The sequence below is a fragment of the Phoenix dactylifera genome, chromosome 17 (assembly GCF_009389715.1).
Source record: "Phoenix dactylifera cultivar Barhee BC4 chromosome 17, palm_55x_up_171113_PBpolish2nd_filt_p, whole genome shotgun sequence".
NCBI classification, from domain to species: Eukaryota; Viridiplantae; Streptophyta; class Magnoliopsida; order Arecales; family Arecaceae; genus Phoenix; species Phoenix dactylifera.
The window spans coordinates 2,442,219-2,464,989 of record NC_052408.1 but is presented as its reverse complement, the minus strand read 5'-3'; the positions used below and the strand labels follow the sequence as shown (position 1 = coordinate 2,464,989).

General features: G+C 46.2%; 1 protein-coding gene across 5 annotated transcripts; it reads left to right on the top strand.

Annotated features, from left to right (window-relative positions):
• The first annotated feature begins 1,729 nt into the window (after positions 1-1,729).
• On the top strand, positions 1,730-9,285 carry LOC103705039 (gluconokinase). Of its 5 annotated transcripts, none has more exons than XM_008788626.4 (5): positions 1,730-1,854; positions 2,876-3,031; positions 3,290-3,332; positions 6,785-6,864; positions 7,616-9,285. In XM_008788626.4, exons 2-5 carry the CDS (start codon positions 3,007-3,009, stop codon positions 8,026-8,028), a joined length of 561 nt encoding a protein of 186 aa, XP_008786848.2. In that variant the 5' UTR covers positions 1,730-1,854; positions 2,876-3,006; the 3' UTR covers positions 8,029-9,285. The 5 variants fall into 5 exon arrangements, with proteins under 5 accessions (XP_008786848.2, XP_008786849.2, XP_038970670.1 ...); XM_039114742.1 differs by having other exon boundaries at positions 1,775-1,854; positions 1,994-3,031; XM_039114743.1 differs by having other exon boundaries at positions 1,789-1,854; positions 2,523-3,031.
• Positions 9,286-22,771: the final 13,486 nt, after the last annotated feature.

Genomic DNA, 22,771 nt, shown 5'->3' with positions numbered 1-22,771 from the left:
CCTACTAACCAAGGGCCGCTCTAGAGCACCGCATCCCTCTACTCCTCCTTCTTGAAGCAGATGGCCAGATGTCCGGCCGGCAATGGAAATCCTTCGATCTCGTAGCCAATCCGAGCTCTAATTCAGATCTCTTTCCCAATCCGGTTAATCGAGACAGGGCGGCCGAGGCTTCGGGCTAGGAGGGTCGTCGCCGACTAGGTTCTCCAGGCCTTGTTGATCCTCTCCAGTGGTAGCTCCAAGACCTCCATGAGGACGCTTTGGTTTTGCCGGAGTTCCACTTGGAAGATCTCAAACGAGATCCACTGGGGTCGCCGTAGGGGTGTCTGGGCCACCGACAACCACAAAGGCTTCTCAGTCGCCGTCTGTTGCTGCCGAGCACCGTTTCCCCCAACCTTCTTAGCCTCCACCAGCCTGTTCTCTTGCCGATTCTCCGCCACTCTGTCGTTCCGCTCTGCCTCTCCGCCGTTCCGCTCCATGGGAGTGTCAACTTACTTTCAAGACTATGTTGAGGAATTGAGATAGCTATCTCCCTTCATAACGCGTGTCATATTTATAATATACTAATTTGTCTAAATATATGTATCATAAATTATATATTTGCTATTCTATGTGCATTGGATAATTAAAATTGTGTGCTACTACTTATTTTAGATATATATGATTTAGAATTTTTTGCATATATCTCCTTGAGAAAAATATAGTTTATTGTATATTTACTCCGAAAATCACTATTTACATACGTATACTTTAAATTATCCCATTTTTAGATGAATACCTCTCTCATTAGATTTTTAGCCGTTGGTGTTAATAATTAACCATTTTATGTATAAACTAATTTAATTATTCTTTTGCAATAGTTGCCCTATGACTTTTTGTAGTACAAAACGAATGCTAATTTTTTCAGAGGTATTAAAATAAAAGGTTGATAGTTATATAATACTTCAAATTATTAGTTATTAAGGCCATCAACCAAAAATTGAATGGAATGGGTTATCCATGTAAATATTAAGACATTAGCTCTAAGATATCTATTTTTTTTGTGGCTCATCGTTGAGACATAATGATGCCAAATAAATATTTGTTATTCTAATACTTGTAATGAGTAGTGGGAAATTCTAAAATTATTATTACAACCATTATCATAATATGTTACAATAAGGTGAGACTCTACATTAATGCCGCTTGTCAATTTTATAAATAAGATATTTTTATGAATATATATTTCTCTCGATTTATGTTTTCTAATTTAAGGATGAATAAAAACAAGAGCATCACGCTAAAACATGTAAAATAATAAAAAGAGACTTTTTAATTAAATCGAATGCAACAACTATCTTTATACAATATGATGATATGTGTATGATACTCTTTTTTTTTTTTTTTTTTACAACGGAGTTTGTGGCGGATTCCTTCTTGTAAGATAGGCTTCATGCTTTTGTTTTTCCTTGTTTACTTGATTACCGACGAGCCTATGATGAATGGATCGATCAAATGGGAGATCATTATTAATGTTCAGCAAAGAAAAAGAGTTGATATGCATGTCAAAAGTTAATTCAACTAATAAGATTTAAGCCATTAAATCCCCAATCCATTTACCTTCCAAAAATTATTCCAGATATCCGTGTTTCTTCGACGGCACATTTACATGAGTATTAGTGACAAAAGATTCCAATAATATAATGACCTCAGATAATGTAATGCCGTTTATTACTATTATTTACTTTTATAATAGTAAATAAAACTTCCCCAAACAGCCAAACTTCCCCTCCAACCCAAACAAAAACTATGCAACTCTTTTCCTCTCTCGGGGCTTTGGGGAGGAACTGGAAACCCGTGGACGGAGAGGCGATTCAGGTACGAAATCATCCAAAATCCTCCGATTAATCTCCTGTCGTGCTCAATCTCACTCGTCACCCTTCTCTTCTCGTACTTGTCCGATCGAATTGGGTTCCCCTGTCCCATTTTCTAGGGATTTTCTCTTCTTCACTTCCAGGGTACAAATCCTAACGGAGATCTTTCTTTTGGCGGTCGATCTTGTCTTAAAAGAGAGCGTCGTTAGAGAAAGATGGACCAAAAATCTGGTTTTGAGGATGGGTTTGGGAGATGTGCTTTGCTTTTCAATTTTATTTTTTTATTTTTATTTTATTATTTTGTTTTGGCACTCTGCGAGCTCGGTCTGAGAAAATATAGGGTTTTGCTGATGGAACTGAGATCTTTTTGAGAAGGTCGTAGAAAAAAAAAATGGTATTTTTCTCATCAGGAATGGCCGTGATGAGTGGGTTGGGTTTGAATCTCCACCTTGGCCTCCCTCCTTTGCCCCGCCATCAAAGTCGAGACCTTGGCTCGGACCTCACCCTCAGCCCACTGCCTTTGTCTCCTTCGTCTGCTGAAGAAATCCGTTGTCTTGCCGGCATGCCGGGTGCTTTCGAGCAGCCACTTTTCCAAACTAACTACTCCCCATCCAATGCCTTGTCCACGCCTGAATTGGTGCCCATGGATCCTCTTCGTGCCGCGGCCAACAGTCCTGCTTCGGAGCACAGACCACACTTGCCATCTGTGGAACCTGATGGCACTCCCCGTGCTCCTGCTCGACAATTTGAACTGGAAACCCATGCTTCAGATGCTCCATATTCTCCTCCCCATGTCTGTGCTTCGGCCGAGCCAGATCAACCTTTGGCCTCGCAAATTCCACTGCGGCAAAATGAAGCAGCGGCAAGATGATTGCTGAAGATAATGGACCATTCCTATTCACGGTCCAAGGGCTTTCTATCAACTTCTCAGCTGAGTGCACATAAGAGATACACATGTTAGATGAACTTCTCAGCACTCTTATCTGGCATCTCCTTTACAAAAACCATCGTTCTTGTTTATGCAGCAAAAATACATTCTTCAGCGTACATGAGACAATGAATATATTGTGCCTGGTTCCACGCTCAGCCCGAGCTCTGTGCTGAGCCCTCCATTTCCCCTCTTCGTGACTGCCGGCTTTCAAGCTCAGCCACCTCGATGGCTTCGAACCCCAAAGACCGAGGTTTGATCCTTTGCTCTCTTCTTTTTCCAGATATCCCATTTCTTGAAGCCTTATTTTTTCTTAACCCTTTCTCCTGATCTCCTGTTGATCACTATCGATTGTGGTCCAAACATTTTGGATGAAAAATATGTTGATTATATACGCTCTGGGAATCTTTCAAGGGATTTTGCGTGTTTTCTTGCCAGATTATGGTATCAATTTTGTTGTTGATCTGTTTCAATTTGATTTTAATCTCACTCCTTTGGTTTTTCATTGCAGGATTAGCAATTGTGATCATGGGGGTCAGTGGCTCCGGCAAATCGTAAGCCCTTCTGTCTACCACCATTTTAGTGTTACTAATTTAATGCCTAATTTTTTTTCTGTGAATTTATGTTCTATGCTATTCGTTATTTAGCAATATGATTCCCTTTTACAATTGTTTAGCTAATATTTGATATATACCGATAACATGTTATATAGAACTGGAACGCAGGATTCACCAAGACCTAGTTTTGGTTTGTAAGTTGTTTAACTTTGCTCAACCTATAACCTTAAACATTATTAAGACACCATATATGTGTATTTTGATTTGCTTTATATGCTGCATGGAGGATGACGCTACAACTGGTTGTTAGCTTCAAAGACCATCATTATTGGGTTCTGAACAAATGCCTAGGGCTTTATATTAGGCTAAGCTGAGGCACAGATATTTGTCAAAGCCATTATGCAACATCATCAGGTTCTAACTATGCTACGGTGTAATTGAATGTGGAACATATCCATGGCTTCCCACCTCAACATCGTGCGTAACTTCTCTCCATTAATAAAATTCATGGGTAGAAAGGATCCTTAATTTTGGGCTTGGTCAATTTGCAAGATCTGTAGCCTCCTTGATATGAACTCGGCCCTTTATCATTCTCCTTGGTTTTGTAGCTGTTCTCCATTAACACCTCCATTCACAGGCCAACCAGTTTAGATCAAGAAAGCGCTCTCTTCAAACCATTAGTATGTTAAAAAATTGCCTTCTTTCCCTTTCCTACCTTTTACCTCCTGGTACCTTAGGATAGAGTTACTATTAGTAAATGGGTTGTATCCCAATCATCTTGCCAAGTGAAAAGCGATCACGAAAGGGATATGGAAGCACTATTATTCTAGTAAAAGCCCCCATGGGAGTATAATTCTGCTCTGAGGGTGAAATAGACTTGTTTTGATGTGTAAAACACATTTATCTTTTGGATAGTGGCAATTTTTTTTTTTCAAAAAGGGTATAACCCAAGTTAATGGGTTCTTGGAACAAAATAAGTGCAACCAAATGGAAATCGGTCTAATCTTGTTCAACTTGGGATTGTGATCCTTATCCTGACAGAAATATTTTTTTGATTATCATGCCTAAAACTACTAGCTTCTCTTAAAATATTGGTCCAAAGGCCCAACATCAATCTAGAGTTGCACCTTGATACCTATGATCATTCTATTACCTCTATTTGATTTTCTCTTTCCATATTGCGTTCTAATTATTCTCAAATCTAACAACCACCAACTAGGATATCTTAAATCACCATGTTTAATGCATCAGAGTTTCAGCATCAGCTTAATAGGCAAGATCCAATCACTAAAGAGGGGTCAACTTTTCCATTGTAATTGGATTCAAAATTTTACGAGCTTTGAGCCTACCTGAAGTCAAAAACAGTGCTTCATTTTGATACGAACTTAATGCATCTATCCTTAGTTCCTTACCATTTCTTATAATCCACCTCAATTGTGTTTTTCTTCTCTTTTCAATAATTATTCAAGTTCACTGTGTCACCCTGATATCATATATATATTCCAACAGTCCATTAGACCAATTTTCTACCTCCACCATATAATTCTTGACCTCCTTGCAAATATATGTGCAATATTATTACAATATTACCCAGTTGCATTTTGTAATACCATCTCATTCACCAGCTCCAGGTTTTCAAGTGTGATTCTCTTGAAGCAAAAGTCCTCTGACCCTCCAATCCTCTCCATTCAGAGAAACATGGAAAATGAACTGTTGCGTTATACAACCGAAAGAAGTTTGATAATTCTAGTGTTTGAAGAAAGTGTTTCTTACTTTGTTATTGGAATGCAATGCATCTTAATCAGCAATTTCCCTTTTGATTAATGTATCTATACTTCCATTTAGCATGTGTTCGAGGAGCTTGTCAATTGTGAAAATAATTATAGCTATTTATTACTGCTATATCTCTAAGGCTATGTTTATGAATTTTTGTTTCGTAATTAGTCTAAAAGTTTTAGATGTATTACCTTTATATATATATATATATATATATATATATATATATATAAATGCTTGTCTATTGAGCATTTTTCCTGCTGAGATTCTAGACTGACTAGCAGATATGTTTCCCATTGCTCTTGCTTTGATGCTACTTATGGACTATTCCTTAATTGTATTTCTATCTTAGTATTTTGATCACATCTTTGGTATCTAGTAAAGATGTCTTTGAACTCCTTCCATGGTAAACCATGCAAATAAGGCGTTACCAAATCTTTTTTTTTCTGTTGCAACATCTTTTTCTTTTTAATTATTTTTTTTATATTTTTCTTTTAAAAGCCATAGAAGGAACCATTTTATGCAACAAGTAATGATAACATTTGCATCTCCTCTATTCAGTTTGGACTTTAATGTAGACTTCAGTGGTAATTTTAGTATATTGAACAAACAAACGCATGATAAATTTGGCGATATCATGCATCCTAAAAGTACAAATCATGCACATCTCCTTAGGTAGCAAGTTCCAAGTCATGTTTTTGTTTTGAGTGTAAAGGTGTTGATTCATCTTGTTTTCCTTCATGCAATGTGAAGTAAACACAAGTACAAAGACATTCTTGTGAAAGCTTTAGTTTTAGAAATGTCTTCCATTGCACTGTATACTAATCATGCACTCTTTTATTTGAAAAATGATGCAGAATGAAAGTAATATCATTATGTTCATAAATTTCAAGGAGAGATGTTCTGAATGTCTATATCTAAATTTATTTATAGGACTCTTATCAAATGGTGTGCAAATTTATATGAAGGAAGCTAGTGTATCCAGAGTTTTCTATTGCAATGCTAGGAATGCTCCATGGACATAGTATGGTAGCTTTTGTGATGTGCATAGACTATAACTATGGGCCTATGGATTTTGAATTTAAGTTCTGGCGAAAGCTATTTTTCAGGGTGGTGACTCCTTCCCAATAACAATCCAGACACTTGAATGAGAAGGCTTGGTATACTCCAAGCTGGTACAGAAGTGAAACCAGGAATTCTTTCATCGCCCTGGATAAAAATCTGTGCCAGCATACATGTTATGGTGCATGAGTTTTGCCAGAAAATGCATAAAGTTACTGTCATTTTAAGTACTGTCTGTTGTAACCTTCTCTGGAAAAATATTGAGAAGAAATGGAATAACCAGCTTATTATTGAATTGTTTATTTTTAGTCCCTACTTGTGTTCAACCTTTTCTGTTGTTTATAAAAGTTAATTTAGCTTTGAGATAAGATTAGAATCTTAATGGTTCCTTTCAACAGGGAAAGTTGTACATAACATCTGACTTAACAAATGTATGAATCTGGCAGTAATGTTAACAAACAGTTTTTTGTTTCATTTGCAGATTGAGTGGCAATTATGTTGCTTTCGCATATGCTTTCTTTTGATAAGTCGCTTAATTCTTTAATTAAACAATCTTAAACTTTATGATCCTTGTGCTGAAATATGACTCCGAATCTGTATTATGCTGACAGGACAGTTGCTCAGATGCTTGCAAAGTCATTAGGCTGCATGTTTGTTGAAGCTGATGACTTCCACTCACGGAAAAATAAAGGTACTTGAGATGTATAAGTTTGAATGTTTAGGTTAGAAAGTTCTTTCAAAAACTGAGAACCTTGTTGCTACAATAACATTCTTTCAAAATACCGGTCTCGCTTTTTCTCTTGCTTCTGCCATTGCAAGTTCATTCACGTGCAATTTGTTAACTGCATAACCATGTATGAAATGACACCTTTGCTACTGAATGTAATGTGTATAATCGAAGAATTCCATATGTATAATCGAAGAATAAATCTTGCATCATCTTTTATGTTTTATCTTATGTGGTGAATTCCTGGCTAATGCTACCATCTCCACCAGGTGTATAGCAATGAGACAAAGATATAAAATGTTTGCTGTCATAAGATAAAAGATGATGCAAGATTTATTCTTCTTCAGCAAATCACTATGCACTGTATTAAGTTAATTGTTTAATCCTTAAAAAAGATTTTTAGAATCTCTAATGACTCATTAACGCACAAAACTCAGCCTTGCTTTTTTGGAAGTTCAAGTATAATTGAAAGTCAAAACCATCCCACCTAATTCTCTTTCCTCATAACTTTATATTCTAATTTATTCGATCAATACCTTCCGGCCTCCTCATTTCGAATCCTTTACTTTTCACCACACATCTGTTTCATAGTTCTCATCATTACATTGTTTATTTGGTCAACAAATCATTTATTGAGTCGCCACAGAATTCTATGTTGATTAATTTTTTTTTTCTCCCAAGAGAATCTAGTGATCATCCCTCTTGTGCAATGCAGAAAAGATGAGAAATGGGGTTCCACTTTCAGATACAGACCGGTTTCCTTGGCTCGAAGCGCTTCGCGATGCCATTAGAAAGAACATAAATGATTGCGAAATGGTAACTCTTACTTGTTCAGCACTGCAAAAGAAGTACAGAGACATCCTGAGGACCGCTGACCAAGATTACAAGCCTGGGAATTACACTAACTGTAGGGTGAAATTTGTATGTTTGGAGGCTCCAGTGGAAGTAATTGCTGATAGGATGAAGAGAAGGTCCGAGGAAGGGATGCACTTCATGCCTCTGAGCCTACTACAGTCACAGTTGGATTTGCTTCAGATTGACGAGGCTGAAGGAATTGCAAAGGCTGATGCCACTATGAGCCTTGAGGCCATTGTCGACAGGGTTCTAGTTCTTTTAAGGACGGCATGACTTCCATGCGATAAAAAAGGGAGTATATATATGAGGCATTGCAATTGAATGTAAAGGTGCTGGGATTAAGTGCATTATTTATCTTTTTCATCAAGTAATATATTTGTCGTGCAGCATTGATATAATATAGATAAGTATGGAACCATTTTTGCATTGTCATTTAAAGATTTGCCTCAATATTTTTGAAGTTGGCTTAAATACCGGTTGAAAAATCAATACATTATCCAATGAGACCATGAAATTTATTTGAAGCATAGCTTGTTGACTACAAATATAAATGCAATAGCCATGATGTGGATGATACCATTCGATCCGCCATTCAGCTCGTGGAGGATGATGAACTGATCAAGGAGCAACATTATGGTGTTTCTGGTGGAGTTGTAATAAGAAGTGATGGTAATGAAGATGTCTCCCGGTGGTATTCTGATGGTGTGCTTTCTTCTCCGAGAGATAATGAAGAGGAGAATGAAGACGGGACCCAACAGCATTGTGTTAATGGGATTGCTGCTACTGAGAATAATGAACAGGAGTGTGAGGCGCAGCATCCGCTCCATCAGGGTGGAGGTGAATTAAGAAGCAGAAGCAATAAAGTCTGATACAGTCATACAGATGATGTGCCTTCTCCTCCCGACAACAACGAAAACGAAACTGGTGGTCAGCATCCCCACCATGAGGATGACAGTGAATCAGCGAGTAAAGGTAATGAAGATGGCCCCAAAGAGCATTCTGTTTATGCGATTTCTTTGATGAAGGAGAATAGAAAGGAGGATGAACACCAACATCTGCACCATCATGGGGAGAGTAATTAAGAAGGCAGAGTTGATGAGGCAGGCTCCGACGAACATTCAGATAATGTGCTTGCTGCTCGCTTAAGAAGTGCCTTCGAGTGATTCACCAAGATCTCCCAAGGATTTCTTCTGTACAGGCTGGCAGCTAGCATCCAGATTCTGTGATAAGGAGCGGCAAAAGCAGCTAGATGATAGTGAATTCTCAGCAATCTGTAGATTCTTTATAATAGCTGGCTAGCTGAAAGTGTATGACCAGTTTTAACAATCATCAAGGAGATCCAGGTGCAAAATATCTTCATTATGATCTACTCCATGTTGCATATGTACTTGTTAATAGGAATTCTATTGGGGATTCTTTTCATATATATTTTTGAAGTAGCTGAGTCTGTGCATTAATTAAAAGGCGCTGTATGTAAAGTAGTTCTATACTATTTTTGAAATTCTGACATTTTAGCAAAGCGATTATATATAATAGTCTGTACATGTTCGACGCTGGCATTTTTACTACCTTGTGATGAAATTTAGCAGTTTTGTTTCCGTTCGGAAATTTTGTCATTTTTAACTGCCTCATAGTTTTATTGCAACCAATTTGGTAACCTAATTGGCATGCAGGGAACCAAAGCAAAAATTGCTGCCGGCAGAACTTTACGATACCCAATCTGACGACGTGTGTTTGACAAAAAGGATTTTTAAAACTTTATTCCTTAGTTTAATTTGGTGTTTAATTGAATTATGCTTTTAGTAATTTTAAATTTATTCTACTACTTGTTCACAATATTGTGATAAAATGCCTTGCATGCTTATGGAGAGAGTTTTTTTTGTATGCAACGGTTGTCACGACCCTCGGTTCGCAATCTTAGGTTTGGGGCATGACAATGACTATTCAAAAGACTATCAAGAAGGTGTATGTTGGTTCAATTGATAGCCATGATTGAGATCCTCCGAGCTATTTGTCCAAAATGTTCTCTTTGAGAAACAATGCCTCTAAGAATGCTCACAAACTCTTTTCTGCTTTTTGGATGAATATTAATATAGCAATGTCATCAAAGGAGATACTGGCAAATGATTAGGTCTACATGAAGTTGTTTTCCTTTGCGCAGCATTGAACTAATATTATCGTTGTAGGCCAAGAGGTTTATTGAGTTGGAGGCTTGGGTTACCAACCTTAATGACTGCAATGTTTTGGGCTTCCTCACAAGTGTTTGACCATGAGTTGAGATCGAAAGACCACATCATTCATGTTGCCCTATATGGTCATAGTGCAGTTGATTCATCTCTTCTCACTCCATGACGGCCAAATTAAAACTCTCTAGTCGTTTCCTATCAATGTTAGTTTATCGGATGTTCTATTGAAGAACTTAACTGTGGAGTAATTTTATATGCTTCAAATTTGTTCCATCATTTCACGAATTATTTCTCCATCATTGAGGAGAGGAAAGCCTAATAATAAGTAGGTTGAAGTTCATGTCTGACAAAGTCAAATCTTTAAGGAGAGTATGTTGAATTAGCTAAAGTCATACTTAATCATATTATTGTTTTATTTGAAATGATAAGAGTTGCACCAAAAGCACATGAGAATTTTTAAAACTAACATATAGCTTTTAGTAGCCATCATCCTAGAATTCACCAAAATTACATCCCTTGGTTTGGTTGGTGTTTGTCTTCTTCACCTGGTTTTAACCACTTTTGAGATGCACACCATGTAAATAGCAAGAACTATAATGCACAATGAGATCGACAAGTTGAAAAGTAGGCCCATACAATCTGATCCATGGTGAGAAGTACAAGATTTATAGAAACTGTGGTATGATAAACGAGCCTATCAGGAAAGAGTCCTAGATGAATTGCATGTGATCCATCATAGTTATCTACGCTAAAGTTTTCTCCTAATATTACGACAGCATAGTTGGTAGCATTGGATCCTGATGTCAGATTAGTTTATATTAACGTTGATTAATAAGTTAGCCCCGTTAACATAGGCTAATGGATTGATCTTATTGAGTTATTAGGCCAGCCATGTTTGTTGGATTAGGCTTCTGAGCAGATTGAAGTGTCGCGGCCTCAAGATTTGCAACGTTTGTATTGGATAGGCATGCTCTCACTATATAAGGGCCATCCCTATCCGATTGCCGAAAACATCCCCCTCTTCCTTCATGGCTCCGTCCTCGCGAGAGGAGGTGAGATCTCTCAGTTACCCTTCCAGGCTGCTCTTTTTCTTTCCCTCTTCTTCTTCTTCTTTTTCTTCTTCTTTTCTTCTTTGTACAGTGAGGCGAAGATCGAAGATCGGAGACTCGGAAGTATTGTTCTTCTCCTCCTCTTCTTTGTATGCCTTCTTCTCTAACGGTAGGCGAGGCAACTCTGGAAGGCATGTTGTTCTGTAGGCAACCGACTTATAGCCATTGTTAGATGAAGAAATCACCGGAGAAGAAGAGATCGTCATGTCCGATGGATTCAAGAAGTCTAATGAGCCTCTGATTACTAGCTCATGATTTTTGGAGCCCTTCTCTTTTTTCTTGTTCTTGCTCTTGTTCTTCTTGGTGGGTGATGGTCGCAATGATGGTTTTTTTTTTGTTTCTTTTCTCTCCATTTTTTCTCCGTCTTCTTTCTTGTTTTCCAAATCGAAGATCGGGCATCTCTTTAGGGTTATTTGAAGGGGCTATGATGATTTTGGAATCTGGGTTTTGCTGCATTGGGAATCAAGAAATGGCTCCGACTGACGGCGAGGAAATCTTGGATGGTCTGCTGGCAACCGTTTGTAGTTGCTGCAGCAGTCGTAGACGAATAATATAACGCTTGCTGGATTAAACGGTGAATCTGAGCCTCTAGTTTTTCCAATATTTCATTCTTGTAAGCTTTCTTAGATTTCTTTACTATGATTTACTCATCTGGTGAGTTGTTTATGTGGATTCTTAAAGAATCGATAGAATTTTGAAATCCCTGCTTCTCAAATATTACTTTGTTATGAATTGGTATTGTGGCTTCGTATTATTGTGGGCAATAGTACAGCTGTATCGCGAGACAGATTTAGAATTATCAATTTCCTCTAATATCTTAAATACCTTTTTCTTCAATCTATACAATATATTTCACCTATATGCACACATCCACATTTTATATGAATTAGAATGATATAAAACAAAAAAAACTCTAAGAAAATGTTTGGAGTCATTATTATACGATGGAAACTGCACCTCACAATAATATATATAGCCGTCGGCCTCATGCAAATAGCATTATAGCATCTAATTTCATGCATCAAATATGTAAATTTATTAAATCCATTTAAGAAGACCATGGATGTGGTTATGCACGAGTATGTTATATGTAGAGTCTAGAGATAGCTACATTAATTGAAGAGGCAACTATCTCCATATATTATGCTAACCCCAGAGTAAATAGGATATACAACTGTGCGTGGCCACATCAAGCTGTAAAGTCATGTATCATGTGTGGCAAGGCTCATCCAAAAAATTGACGGGTCATAATTAATTTATATATATGTCCGATGATATGGAGATGAAAGCATCATGACATTTTTACCCTTTTAACTTTTGATAAGATATTTTCTTCTTAAGATTCAACTGAAAAGTGATAGAGACGGAGTAGAAAAGTAGAGAAATGGTTAGCATAAATTGGTGTGGTGCATATCCTACATCAAGATGCGTGGGATACATCCTGTAATACTACCCAATACTCATGCCACAGTCATGCAATCATGCATTTTATTATGTAATGTTTGTCCAATATCACACTATAGTTCATTAAGCATCAAATACAGTGTGCAATTTTAGTGCGACCAACTTAAAAGACTTTTAAGTAAATTGCTCCTATTTGTTCTCTGCACGTGATTTAAAAAAAGTCTCACGTGACACGGTGATGGTAGCGTGTATATCCATTGCCTGCATTTTTTTTCCGCTGTGTTTTTTTTCGTCGTCATAAGCGATGAGAGGTGCTACGAGGTGGCACGTGGTTGGCGATTTTTGACCCGGTAGTTTAGGGTGGCTCCTTAGAAAACCTCTGCGTTGCTTCCGTGCGTTGCACAGAATGGGCTGGGCTTAAAATTAATGTCAATGGGCTCTTGGGTAGAGCGCCAGCACCTGCTTAGAAGGTAAAATATTTAGGTGCAGGTGGAGCATTCCAACCAAAAATGCAACGAAGCCTTAGCTCCTAAAAAATTAATAGTTCGACCAAATCTACCAGCTCAGCCGTGGAGCCAGATCCAACCATAAAGCAACACACAAAAAGCAATACGAACCAAAAAAAAAAAAAAAAAAAAGAAGAAATGAGGGTTGTAGAGGTGTATTTGTGCGTGTTGCTTTTCAGTTAGACCGACCTGAATCCTGCTGCAGGCTAGCTCAGTCATATTGCAGGATGACTCGGCCACCGTGATTGGCTGGATCCAGAGTGGCTCCAATGACGGTAGAGGGCCATCCTCTGCTTCGGAATATTTAGGCTATGATGAATAATGGTGTGGGTTTTTAGGCTAAGCAATAGGCGAACGCAAAGGCCTCGGTGAGGTGGTGGGAAGGCTTCAGGCCATTGGTGCATGGGAGCTGGAAATCCTACAAGTGCAGAGGATGGCGTGCTAAAAGAAGGTGTTGGTTGGGGGATTTTGTCAATCAACTTGTGAACATGTTTGAGTTAGTCGAGTTGGATTCGAAGCCAGCATACAACTTTGGAGAGTCCTAGAACATCTTTCTCTCTTAGATATTTAATTACCATATAAATTTGGACATAAGCAAGTGGATAGGTGCTCTGGCTGGTATATACGATAATTATCTGATCAATTAATTCATTTGCATCCCACTAGATTTTATTGCCGTCCTTTTATTTTCTAAAATTGCATCCTACGGAATCTGATGGAATTATAGTCCTCTATCAAATATTTCTTTCCTTTATAAGTAAAACACGAGTGACATGTGTTCGCTGGTTTATATTACTTTAAAAGTTAAAAAAAAATCTAATTTATCATTAATTGATTGTCTCCTTGTTCAACTAGGGTTGGATCTTTTAGTTTGTCCTCAGCAGCACCACATCATTCCACTTATCCACGTTTTTAAGAAAAGAAATGTTTTGTTTGGAATGGATATATTATATACTTTGGAAGATAAAAGATCTCAAAATGATGTTTTAGTTTGTCCTCAGCACCATATCATTCTATTTGTCTCTCTTCTCAAAGAAACAGATACCCTTTTTTTTTGGAATGGATATATACACAGTGTTGATATGAATACATCCATGAGAATACGAAAATAAAAAATTCCTAAGCTGGAGAGGAGCAGCAGAGATAAACTCCCTCAAGGTTACCCTGGTATGAGGTCTCATTTGTAAACTATCCCATTAATAGCACTATTTGCGTCTTTATAGACATCCGCCATCTCTATAGACATGTGCCATCTCAAGAAAATGTAGAATAGCTATCATCCGTCGACAACCCAAGATCAAGAGGGAGAATCATTATTCATAAATACAACAATTTTTGAGCCTTCCTCCAACACCACTCCTAGTGCTCCTAAGCACTACACGACACGAATCTTTCTCATGCACGAAGCAATTTAACCCTCGGACCGAACTATAAAACAACCAGGCAGACACTTGTTTTTTTGAGTTTGAGTGATGCTCTATTTTTTATCATTAAATAAAGAAATGTGTTTTAGCCACCATGCCCCACGTGACCGGCACGCGCGCCCAGGAAGACTACGGCTGCCCCTTGATCCAGCAATCCGACCTCGGGTCGGATATCTTCGGCTCCGCAGCCCGACCCCGAGTCGGCTGCCCCTTGATCCAGCAATCCGACCTCGGGTCGGATATCTTCGGCTCCGCAGCCCGACCCCGAGTCGGCTGCCCCTTGATCCAGCAATCCGACCCCGAGTCGACAATCTCTCGACAACAACAGACTGTTCCTCTGAGGCACGCCGCGGCCCCCTGCTCCACTACTCCCTGCAACGGCCGTATCCGGCGCTGCCCCACGATCCCCTGTAACAGCCGTACAAAGCGGAGCTCCACTATGCCCTGCCATGGCTGTACCCAGCGCTGCCCCACGACGTCCTGTAACGGCCATGTCAATGGTAGCCCCATCGTGCCCCACGATGACGAATCCCCGGAAAAACCCCCCAGCCTGATATATATGAGGCTGGGGGGGAAGGGGGAGGGTAAGATATATCTTCCAGAGTATCAACTCACCTGCTACCTTCTCCTTCTCCTTCTCCTTCGATCTCCTCTGACTTGATCGTCGGAGGGCCCCCACTACCCCGGTGGTGGTGCGAGGCTTGTTTGCAGGTTTCACGGCGGAAGGCGGAGCGCAACCAAAGCAACTGAAAGGGAACCCCGTTCACACCGCTGTGCCAATCGTTCTCGGTTTGGACCACCAGCAACAGTTGGCGCTAGAGGAAGGGCCGGATCTCAGAGCGATCGTAATGGCACGGCGAGGTGGTCGTGGAGCTTCCAATGCTTCCGGTCGCGGGGCCTCTCGCGCCACTGGCCGGGAGGCCGCTGCATCCCCAACACGCTCTCAGCAACACTCCACCGCCCCACCGCCCATTCAGATGGTCGAAGCCGCCCAGTTCGACCAGCTAACCCAGCAGGTTCGCACCCTCGCGGAGGCGGTGCAGAATCTGCAGGGTGCGATGTCCCGGGCGCCGCAGCAGGCTCAGGAGTCGCCGCTGCCTGAGCGTTCGCCTGTCCTCCTCAACCCGCGTTCCTTCCTCTCCCATGGGGAGGAGCGCCGGCGTGAGGAGGATTCTCGAGCACGCTCCATTCTGCCGGGACCTTCCCACCGAAGCTGCGCGGGATACGAGAGGCGGGCCCGGGCGCGTTCCCAGACCCCCCAGTCCTCGAGGAACCCGCGCTCCAGTCGGTCCCCCTCTCGCCGCTCCTTGTCTCCCACCCGCCGGTCGCGTTCCCTGGACCGGCGGGTGGACGACCTCCACCGACAACTCCAGGTCCTGAAGGGCCATTCCAAAGATCCCTTCGCCGACTTAGAGATCTCCTCCCAGCCGGCGCTCGCCTCGAGGATCCTGCGGACCCCGAATTCGCCGGGGTTCAAAATGCCGGCAATCGAGCCCTATGACAGGGCGGCGGACCCGCGGGATCACGTCGAGAGTTTCAGGACCCTTATGCTCCTCCACGGAGCATCAGATCCCCTTCTCTGCAAAGCTTTCCCGGCAACCCTCCGTGGCCCGGCGAGGGCATGGTTCGCCGGGCTGGAGGCTGACTCAATCCGGTCCTTCGATCAGTTCACTCGCCTCTTCATCACTCATTTCGCCGTCAGTAGCCGGCGGCGACTGGTCTCCGATTCCCTCTTTGATGTCCGGCAAAACGAGGGAGAAAGCCTGCGGGATTATCTTACCCGCTTCAACAGGGCTACGCTGGAGGTCCGGAACCTGAGTCAGGAGGTAGCTCTTTCAGCCCTGAAGCGTGGCTTCCGGAAGGGCAGACTCACCTTCTTCCTGGACAAACGCCTGCCGCGGAGCTTCCCAGAGCTGTTGTCCCGGGCGAACCAGTATGCGGACGCCGAGGAGGCGGCCGCCCACCGGAGCAAGGAGGCCGCCGAGATCCCACAAAAGCTTGGGAAGAAAAGGCGGAAAGAGGCACGCCAGAGGAGGAGCCCGACGCCCCAGCGTCGGTGCAGAAGCCCGTCGCCGGCGAAGAACCACGGCGCCCCACGCCCTCGTTCTCCGCCCCGACGATTCAACCGGTACACCCCTCTCCTGACTCCTCGGGCCCAGATCCTTATGGAGATCAAGGGGCGGGAGGACCTCCCGGCCCCGAGACAGATACGAAGGATCCCTGGAAAGAGGCCCTCCCGGGCGTACTGTGAGTACCACCGAGACCACGGCCACGACACAGAGGACTGCTTCCAGCTTCGGGACGAGATGAGGCTCTTATCCGTCGGGGGCGTCTCGGTCGATATGTGAGCGACCGACGTCCCCCCGCAGACCCGCGTCCGGCCGACCCGGCTCCTCCGGAGCCTCGGGAGCAGAATCGACCCGTTGCGGGCGTGATCCACACTATCACTGGGGGCTGCTCTCGGCCCGTGAGGAACGCAGGGGGCTCGACGGAAGCGTCAGGGACGGCCGTCGTAAAGAGGCAGAGGATCGGCAATGTAATCACCTTTTCTGATGAGGATGTAAAGGGGGTTCAGACTCCCCACGATGACGCCATGGTGATCTCCCTCACTATGGCAAACTATGATGTAAGGCGTGTTCTTGTGGATAGTGGAAGCTCAGCTGATATTTTGTTTTACGAGGCCTTCCAAAAGATGAGCTTGTCCAGACAGTTGTTGCACAAAATGTCCACCCCCCTCGTAGGATTCACCGGTGACGCTGTCCCGGCGGAAGGTGTCGTTGAGCTGCCTGTGACTGCGGGCGTCGCACCCGCAGAAGCCACGGTGCGACTCGGGTTCTTGGTCGTCCGTGTTCCCTCGGCCTACAACGCTATCCTCGGGCGACCTGGGCTGAACGCCCTTCGCGCGGTGGTCTCCACGTACCACTTGCTCATGCGGTTCCCCACGGCGGTCGGGATCGGAGAGGTCCGAGGTGACCAACCGACCGCACGGCAATGTTTTCTAGCAACCCTCAAAGGGAAGAAGCCCGTGGAAGCCCTAAGCGTCGAGTCCCTTGATGCCAGAGACGAGGTGGCCTTGCGGCAGGGGGAGCCGGCCGAGGGTGTGGTCGAAGTCCCCCTTGAGGAAGGCCGCCCCGACCGGGCGGTCCGAGTCGGCGCCAATCTCGACCCGGGAGCTCGGGCCCGGTTGGTGGAATTCCTCCGAGCCAATGCCGACGTATTTGCCTGGTTGGCGGCCGATGTACCTGGGATCGACCCGGAGGTCATTTCTCACGCCCTCAACGTCGACCCGACCCACCGACCAATAAAGCAGAAGAAGAGACACTGTGCCCCGGATCGGATCCGGGTGGTCGACCAGGAGGTAGACAAGCTCTTGGAGGCAGGATTCATAAGGGAGGTAAGCTACCCCGAGTGGCTGGCAAATGTTGTACTTGTCCGGAAGGCGAGCGGAAAGTGGAGGATGTGCGTCGACTATACCGACCTGAACAAGGCGTGCCCTAAGGATAGCTTTCCGCTTCCGCGAATAGACCAACTGGTCGACGCGACTTCCGGATATCAGCTGCTGTCTTTCATGGACGCCTTCTCCGGTTACAACCAGATAATGATGGCCCCACAGGACGAGGAGAAAACTGCCTTTATAACAGACCGGGGGCTGTACTGCTACAAGGTAATGCCCTTCGGTCTGAAGAATGCTGGCGCCACTTACCAGCACCTCGTCAACAAAATCTTCAAAGAGCAAATCGGCCGGAACATGGAGGTGTACGTGGACGATATGCTGGTGAAGAGCCGCCATGCAGACCAGCACATCGTGGATTTGGAGGAGACTTTCACCACCTTGCGGAAGTTTCGCATGAAGCTGAACCCAGCGAAGTACGCCTTCGGCGCTTCGGCCGGGAGGTTCCTCGGTTTCATTGTCAACCAGCGGGGTATCGAAGCCAACCCGGACAAAATCAAGGCCATCCAAGGTATGTCCCCTCCGACCAAAGTAAAGGAGGTTCAGGAGCTCGCTGGAAGGGTCGCCGCGCTTGGACGATTTATGGCAAAATCGGCCGAACGCTGCCAACCATTCTTCAAGGTGTTAAAACGCCCGAAAGACTTCCTCTGGACGGCCGAATGTCAAGCAGCATTCGACCAGCTCAAGGAATACCTGGCGTCTCCTCCCCTACTGTCCAAGCCGCAAGAAGGGGAGATGCTCTACCTCTATCTGGCGGTCTCCCCAACCGCGGTCAGTGCGGTGCTGGTTCGGGAAGAGGCAAAGCTCCAGAAGCCTGTGTACTACATCAGCCGGGTCCTACGGGATGCCGAGACGCGATACACGAAGGCTGAAAAGATCGCCTTCGCGCTGCTGACCGCGACCAGGAGGCTTCGCCCCTATTTCCAGGCTCATTCGGTCACCCTCTTAACCGATCAACCACTACGGCAGATCCTCAGCAACCCCGAGAATGCGGGACGACTGGTGAAGTGGGCAGTAGAACTCGGTGAGTTCGACATCCGCTACCAGCCCCGACCCGCCATCAAGGCCCAGGTGCTCGCGGACTTCCTCGCTGAGTGCACGGTGCAGGAGGCGGAACCTAGATCGCCGGAAATGCCCAGCCTCGACCTCCCGATCTGGACGCTTCACATCGATGGGTCGTCGAACCCCGAGGGTGGAGGGGCCGGGCTGGTCCTTACCAGTCCTGATGGAGTGATAGCCGAGTATGCCTTGAGGTTTGGATTTCCAGTGACCAACAACGAGGCGGAGTACGAGGCCCTAGTCACGGGACTCAAACTCACCAGGGAGCTCGGCATTCGGCGTTTGAAGGTCTTCACCGACTCCCAGCTGGTGGTCGGGCAGGTTCGTGGGGAGTTCGAGGCCCGGAGCCCGACCATGCAGAACTACGTCCGGAAGGTGCAAGCACTCATTCCCGACCTCGGCAGTGTCGACATCCAGCAGGTCCCCAGAAGCGAAAATGCAAGGGCCGACAGGTTGTCCCGCTTGGTGGGCACAGAGGCGCACAACTTGTCGAGGGCAATCTACCTGGAGACCCTGGATGCCCCGAGCATCGACGAGGCTGGAGCGGTGATGGCGATTGATCCGGAGCCGTCTTGGATGGACCCGCTCGTCGCCTACCTCGCCGAAGGGATCCTCCCTGAAGACGAAGATCAAGCTCGGCGACTTGTCAAGAAATCCGCCCACTACGTACTCTATGAAGGGAGGCTGTATCGGACCTCGTTCACCGCCCCCCTCTTAAGGTGCCTCCGCCCCTCGGAGGCGGCCTACGTCCTCGGCGAAATCCATGAGGGCGTCTGCGGATCGCACTTGGGGGCTAGGTCCTTAGCGCACAAGATCATGAGGCAAGGCTATTATTGGCCTACCTTGTTGGGGGACTCGAAGGATCATGTACGGAAATGCGACGCCTGCCAGCGCCACGCCAACGTCCAGAGAGTCCCTTCTGTCCCCTTGGCACCAATCACCGCACCCTGGCCCTTCGCACAGTGGGGAATGGATATCCTCGGACCATTCCCCGTCGCTTCAGCCCAGCGGAAATTTTTGATTGTTGCAATCGACTACTTCACCAAGTGGGTGGAAGCAGAGCCGCTGGCCACTATCACGAAGGCGCAAGTCCGGAAGTTCGTGAAGAAAAACATCATTGTCCGATTTGGGGTACCTCGGGTCCTCATCTCGGATAATGGTCGACAGTTCGACAACAAGCATTTCCGTGACTTCTGCGAGGAGTTCGGGATCGAGCATCGGTTCACATCTGTGTCGCATCCCCAAACCAACGGTGAGGCCGAGGTCACAAATCGGACAATCCTCCAAGGAATTAAGGCGCGAATCGGTCGGACGGGGCAACCTTGGGTCGAAGAACTCGAGAATGTCCTTTGGGCGTATCGGACCACGCATCGGACCCCTACCGGGGAGACGCCTTTCAGCCTAACCTATGGCACGGAAGCGGTTGTTCCCGTGGAGCTCGGACTCCCCTCGCCCCGGGTGGCCGCGCACCGACCCGAGGCCAATTCGGAGCAACTCCGAGGGAACCTGGACCTCTTGGAAGAAGCAAAAGAAATGGCACAGGTTCGGATGGCGATGTATCAGCGGAGGGTGGCCCGATATTATAACTCCAAGGTCCGACCAAAACTTTTCAGAATCGGAGATCTGGTGCTAAGGCGAGCCAAAGCATCTCAACTCGCGGAAGGTGGGAAGCTGGCGCCAAATTGGGAAGGCCCGTATAGGGTTCGCTGGGTAAACCGACCTGGCTCCTACCAGTTGGAGGCCCTAGATGGTCGAGAAATTCCGAGAAGCTGGAATTCCGCTAACCTGCGGGTGTATCACCAGTAGAACGACAAAGCCAGGAAGACAGTTCGAAAAAATGTACAATTCTTTTCATTTCAATAATTCCTAGTTACAACGGTGTGTTCGTGTGATTACAAAGAATTTCCAGAGGGAAATTGGGGAATAAAGAAAACAAGAAAGAGGTGGAGACTCCGTGGAGCCGAAGATCTGGGATCCCGAACCCTCCATCCGAAGCAGCTGCAATCCCACCGGGCGTGGGTGCTTCTCCCCGGAGGCGCCATTAACGCCTCACGCAAAAGACAAAGAGCCGGCGCGGACGAAGAAGAAGTGGACGAAGGGGGAGTTCCCGCTACCTCCAGAGGAATGCCACCTCCAAGGGATATTCCGGTCCTCCCCAGGAGAAGGGGAGGGAAGGAATACAAGGGAGAAGAGCGCGAGGAGGCGCGATCCCGGATGAAGCGTCTGGCGCAGAGCTCAATCGGGAGGCGGGGCTGAAAGGAGGGGGGATGTGATCCCGGATGAAACGCCTAGAGCGGAGTTCCGCCGGGGAGAACCTCCTTGTTGATCCCAGATGAAACGGCTAGTTGGCGGAAGTCGCGAGGGGCGCGCCTCCCGTTCCTCCGGTGGGGGTTTCCCAGCCACACGCCGGAGAGAAGGTCCACGATCCATGGCAACCTGAATAGCTCCGGCTTGGCAGGCTCCACCGCGCCTGCACTTATATTTATAGCCAAACTGTGGCCCCCCGGTCGTTCCGATGCGGGTGGCTCCAATAAAGGCGGGCGCATCGAATCCAGAGCCGTTCCAGCTCTCGAGGCGTATCCTCCCACGATCTCCTAAGCGTCGTTCTCCTTAATTGCATTCCTCATGCAGGACACTCCGGGCGGTGTGTATCCCACGGCCCACGTATCTCCGCTCGCGCCCAGGCCGCATCCGCCTCGAAGAACGCGCGTATCGCGGCCGCTTAACTGACACTCCTTGCAAGCAGCAACTGGCGATCCGATTTTCCAGGTAACGCCTCAATTAGCATTTAATACCCTTCTGGTGTTCCCCAGGCGACGCTTGGAGAAGAGGAGAAACACGATCGTAGCTGGCCATGGAGAAATCCCGTCGAGCGGCAAGCGACAGGCGCGTGGCCAACGAGCGGAATTTTCCGAGGCTCGGCCCTCGGATGCCAGGCTAACCCGATGATCATCCCGGGAGCAGACTAGCCTGAAGCCCCGACCGGTCGCCTCGGCTTGCGCCAGCCTTGGCCGACCAACGAGCGGAATTTCCCGAGGCTCGGCCCTCGGATGCCAGGCTAACCCGATGATCATCCCGGGAGCAGACTAGCCTGAAGCCCCGACCGGTCGCCTCGGCTTGCGCCAGCCTTGGCCGACCAACGAGCGGAATTCCCCGAGGCTTGGCCCTCGGATGCCAGGCTAACCCGATGATCATCCCGGGAGCAGACTAGCCTGAAGCCCCGACCGGTCGCCTCGGCTTGCGCCAGCCCTTGGCCGACCAACGAGCGGATTTCCCGAGGCTCGGCCCTCGGATGCCAGGCTAACCCGATGATCATCCCGGGAGCAGGACTAGCCTGAAGCCCCGACCGGTCGCCTCGGCTTGCGCCAGCCTTGGCCGACCAACGAGCGGAATTTCCCGAGGCTCGGCCCTCGGATGCCAGGCTAACCCGATGATCATCCCGGGAGCAGACTAGCCTGAAGCCCCGACCGGTCGCCTCGGCTTGCGCCAGCCTTGGCCGACCAACGAGCGAAATTTCCCGAGGGTCGGCCCTCGGATGCCAGGCTAACCCGATGATCATCCCGGGAGCAGACTAGCCTGAAGCCCCGACCGGTCGCCTCGGCTTGCGCCAGCCTTGGCCGACCAACGAGCGGAATTTCTCGAGGCTCGGCCCTCGGATGCCAGGCTAACCCATGATCATCCCGGGAGCCAGACTAGCCTGAAGCCCCGACCGGTCGCCTCGGCTTGCGCCAGCCTTGGCCGACCAAACGAACGGAATTCTCCGAGGCTCGGCCCTCGGATGCCAGGCTAACCCGATGATCATCCCGGGGAGCAGACTAGCCTGAAGCCCCCGACCGGTCGCCTCGGCTTTGCGCCAGCCTTGGCCGACCAACGAGCG

Bases quoted from the DNA above. Each gene is read 5' to 3' on its own strand.
- LOC103705039 (XM_008788626.4), top strand. From the start codon at position 3,007: ATGGCTTCGAACCCCAAAGACCGAG. The intron at 3,032-3,289 runs GTTTGATCCTTT...TTTTCATTGCAG, and splicing joins TTCGAACCCCAAAGACCGAG to GATTAGCAATTGTGATCATG. The intron at 3,333-6,784 runs GTAAGCCCTTCT...TTATGCTGACAG, and splicing joins GTCAGTGGCTCCGGCAAATC to GACAGTTGCTCAGATGCTTG.